The 2,992-nt window shown below is 29.7% G+C and overlaps 1 protein-coding gene across 1 annotated transcript in view; it reads left to right on the top strand.

Moving 5' to 3' along the window:
* The first annotated feature begins 2,814 nt into the window (after positions 1-2,814).
* Positions 2,815-2,992, top strand: part of LOC105627936 (mucin-17) — an 11,887-nt gene continuing 11,709 nt past the window's right edge. The window contains exon 1 of the mRNA XM_012209208.1: positions 2,815-2,902. Coding sequence (XP_012064598.1) covers positions 2,815-2,902 — 88 coding nt within the window. The remainder of the gene's footprint in view (positions 2,903-2,992) is intronic.

Consider the following 2,992-nt stretch of genomic DNA (forward strand, 5'->3'; position numbering starts at 1 on the left):
ACATATATATATATATATATATATATATATATATACATACATATAATTCATTACATTTTATGTAATTAGTATAATCATCCAATATTTAATGAAATTAACATAATCATGGTACATTTAATCAATATCATATAATCGACCGGATGTTCCATAGTTTTTAGGTTAACAGGTGAGAATATTAATATAGTCATATCAACTTACGTATTTGTGTGGAACAACAGTTCACTTTAACGGATCGCATTAAAAATCAGAGCGGCACGAACGGACATAAATAGACAAAAATTATTATCATAACTTATGTCAAAACTATCATTTGGCAACCAATCGTTATGTACCTAAATTGTTTCTTTGTTACAATTTAACTCTACGAAGCTTATCTAATATAAAACTCAATTTTAGTGCTGCTGCATCTCATCGAGCCATTAAAATTCTCAATTTTTAAAGTTTGAGATATACAGTGGCTGCCGAAAGTTTCCGCCAACATATAATTTTATGATAATTCTTGTCGATTTATTTTTCAATTTATATTATAAGTTAATAAAATTTATAATCAATTTGTGAATATTTAATCATTTTACGAATATTTTAAATACTAGAATATATTAAATACTTTTATACTAAATCTTATTTGTAAAATTTTTTATCTAAATACTATACAATAAAGTAAAATTGGTCGGAAACTTCCAGCATTGTATATGAAATTTAAAAAATTAGAACTCCAAAAGTCAGATAGCAATACCTTAAAACTCACAGATACGTGTATTTTCACTGGCACATTGACTTAAATGAATGATGGTAATCTCGTATAACACGTAACACACGGAAGATGAACTTTATAATGGGTTAGCAAGGCCATGGTGGGAACGAGACAGAATGTCGGTGAATTGGTAAACTGGGTCACCAGTGTCTTGGTGAACCTGTGTTAAAGCGACCAGCAGTTTGCCCGACACTCATTCTCATATCTTTGCTTCTCATCGTCTTTCCATTTCTTCTCCTCGTCTCGCTCATCAAGCTTCTATTCTATCGCCGAAGATCTCCGGCCACTTTATCTTCAGGTTCCTCCGATATCTCGTTTCCGTTCCTCCGTCTCGTCCGCAGCTATCATACATCGGGCTTGTGTGACTGACTGTAACGGGATTCTGGATATACGCGCGCGCGCCCGTGTTTGCTTCGAGCGTGAACTTCTCCAACAAGGAAGAAACACATAGGTCCAAGGCGATGTTTGCTCTTCATACATTTTGACGATTCACGTGTGAAATGTGTGCGAATACTGTATTCATGGAATTTCAAAGGGATCTTTGAATATAAACTTGACAAAAGCGAGACTACGAGTAAAAATACGCTTTGTGTTTCGCTTAAAATTTTAACAGTACGATTTACTTTTATCTCAATTAATTCTATTTTTATATTTTTATTTTTATTGTATATTATTAAATTAGATACAAATTTATATTTTTATAAATTATAATGGCGTTTGTAAACCTTTTTTGACCTTTTGCTTCTTACAAAAGTTATTAATAGAGCTACATATATTCACGTTTACTTGCGTTTTTTTGTGTATGCAAGCACACACCTACACGATATAGGAGCATTGATCCATGTTTGTGAAATATTGGTTAACCCTTTATATTCATTCATTATAAGCATTACATTATCAGTCATTGGATTCACTTGTTCATTAATCAATAACTGTAATTTGAAATGATATGCTATATAAATCGAGCGTAAACCACGTTTTAACAAATAATAAAAATATTTTTCGATAAAATTGTTTTGAATATGCGAAGAGATAAATATGAGATATTTATTTTCAAATATGTATTCATTATAATTAAAATAAATTTAATATTGTAATTTATGATTAATTTGGTATAATATTACACGCTTCATTATCTTCGGTTTTAATCAATATCTATTATATAAATGATAATTATTTACGTTATTTGCATCATATTTCATTCAACTTTTTAATTAATTTTTGAGAATAAATTACTATACATATATCTAGTTGAATCTTAAATAATAAATGTTCGTTAGTGTATATAAATTGTTGCAAAATTAACTTTAGTATTTTGTAAAATAAAATTAACTGAGAGAATATGCCATGGAATCATCTTACGACTCTCAGTTTTTCTGGCATACGTGAGAGAGGCTGATATTTTTGTACCGTTATGAGGACAAAAACACGTGCCAATATGTAGATCTGGTAATTAGCTCTGAAAAATTATGGCTGCTGAACGATTATGCTGAAGATGAATTTAAAAAAACAGATCTCTTTTCAATGTGTCAATCAACACAGATGTTATCTCTTCATAAATTATTCACTTGAAAAGAGAGAATATAATTGATCAACTAAATATCTTCTGTGAACGCTATCTTCTCTCACTTATTTTGTACTTGAATACATTTATGTCATTATGAGAATGGAGAAATTTTCTGGCTGAAATATAATGCGCGTTGAATGGATAGGAGTAAGTTTGTATCTCGCAGAAAGAAAATTGTAACTTATTCGCTTTTTCTTGCGAACATAAGCGCTATATGAATATAATGTTTCATATATCTTTTACATCATATTTTATGTCTCAAAGTCAGGTTTTTAAAACTAAAGGGTGCTTTAAGATCGTCATTGAGCTGGAGTCAAGAGCCTTTATAAATAAATTAACGTTGACTTAAAGCAGAGCTACCTTTAAGTTTGATAAGAACGTTTTAATTTTAAATTTGCTTAAAATTTTAATATACAACTAATATAAATCTTTCAAGATAAATGTCTTTTCTCAGTAAGTATCTAGATTTTCTTAAAATACTTTTTCATTACAGATGGTTGTTGAGAAAGGTGTCTGTCTGCTGTTCATCTTTCTTACTCTGACATGCGTCTTTTCTCACTCCTGGACGCCTCAAAATGAAGGTAATTAATACTATCTACATTTCATATATCTATTTTAATAGGATAAATAAATATTTTATTAACGTATATCTTTTCCTCTCTCTCTCTCTC

The sequence above is a fragment of the Atta cephalotes genome (genome assembly GCF_000143395.1).
Source record: "Atta cephalotes unplaced genomic scaffold scaffold00011, whole genome shotgun sequence".
NCBI classification, from domain to species: Eukaryota; Metazoa; Arthropoda; class Insecta; order Hymenoptera; family Formicidae; genus Atta; species Atta cephalotes.